Source organism: Antrostomus carolinensis, unplaced genomic scaffold (genome assembly GCF_000700745.2).
Source record: "Antrostomus carolinensis isolate BGI_N321 unplaced genomic scaffold, ASM70074v2 scaffold37628, whole genome shotgun sequence".
NCBI lineage: Eukaryota > Metazoa > Chordata > Aves > Caprimulgiformes > Caprimulgidae > Antrostomus > Antrostomus carolinensis.
This window is the reverse complement of record NW_010332971.1, coordinates 5,035-5,988: the sequence shown is the minus strand read 5'-3', so window position 1 is coordinate 5,988 and position 954 is coordinate 5,035. Positions and strand designations below refer to the sequence as shown.

Here is a 954-nt window from a genome sequence, read left to right as displayed (position 1 = left end):
CCAGCCATGGACCCCCCAAGACCTGCATCCTGCTGTTGGAGATCGGGGCGGTGCTGCAGTCAGCGCAGCGGGAGATCCTGCACGCTGCGGACACCCTGGCTACCACGGTGCGGGCTCCTACTGGCCACAATCTCCTCGAGGGGCTGGTGGCCATCCTGGGGGGCAGTGGGATGTGCAGGACTGGTGGGTGGGATGTGACCAGCATCACAGGCGAGCAGGAAAGCTGTGTGGGTATAGCCCTCCTTGCAGCTGTTAAGAGGAGATGGTGGGGTCTAGGGGTCCCTGCTCCCTGTCAGGGTCTCACTGCCACTGTTTGCATTTTAAGGAGATTCCCCAGGAAATCCCTCAGCAGCCCATGAACTGGAGCCACCAGGCGCTGGAGGCACGGGCGCTGGCTGAGAGGTATGCTTGTGGATCTGACCCTGGCATACACAGGCAGAGGAAGCTGCCTGCCTGGCTTGGGGTGCAGGATGGCCCCTCCTGTCCCAGAAGGCAAATCCTAATATCATCATCTCTGGGTGCCTTTGTCCCTGCAGCCACCGGGACGCTGCGGTGCAGGTGGAGGCGGTGGTCGGGAGAGCGCTGCGTGCTTCCAACGCCAGCTCCGAGCTCCTGCGGAGTCTGCTGGAGGGGAATGCCATGCAGGAGGTGCAGCGTGAGCTGGAGTCTGGGTGAGGGGCTGACAGAAATAGGGGGGGCTGGCAGGGCACCGCAGCCCCTTGCCTCTGGTCAAGTCCCTGTTACAGGACTCAGTCATGGTGATTTGGCAACTGCCCAACAGGGACATCACTGAGTCCTGTCAAACTCATTGCACCACAGTGTTGCAAAGCAGAGCCAGGGTGTTGCATGCTGGGGGTGTTTCATGCCCTTTCACCCAGTGTTTCCCCCTTCCCCGCCTTGGGGCCAGGTTCCAAGCCATCATCTCCAGCCTTTGAGGGACTGGAAGGCCTCACT

General features: G+C 61.4%; 1 protein-coding gene across 1 annotated transcript in view; it reads left to right on the top strand.

Annotated features, from left to right (window-relative positions):
- LOC104529412 (laminin subunit gamma-3-like) overlaps positions 1–954 on the top strand; it is a gene marked incomplete at its 5' end in the record, with an annotated part of 10,852 nt that overhangs the window by 7,143 nt on the left and 2,755 nt on the right. The window contains 3 exon segments of the mRNA XM_029086420.1: positions 5–107; positions 326–402; positions 537–648. Of these exon segments, the coding sequence (XP_028942253.1) occupies positions 5–107; positions 326–402; positions 537–648 (292 nt within the window).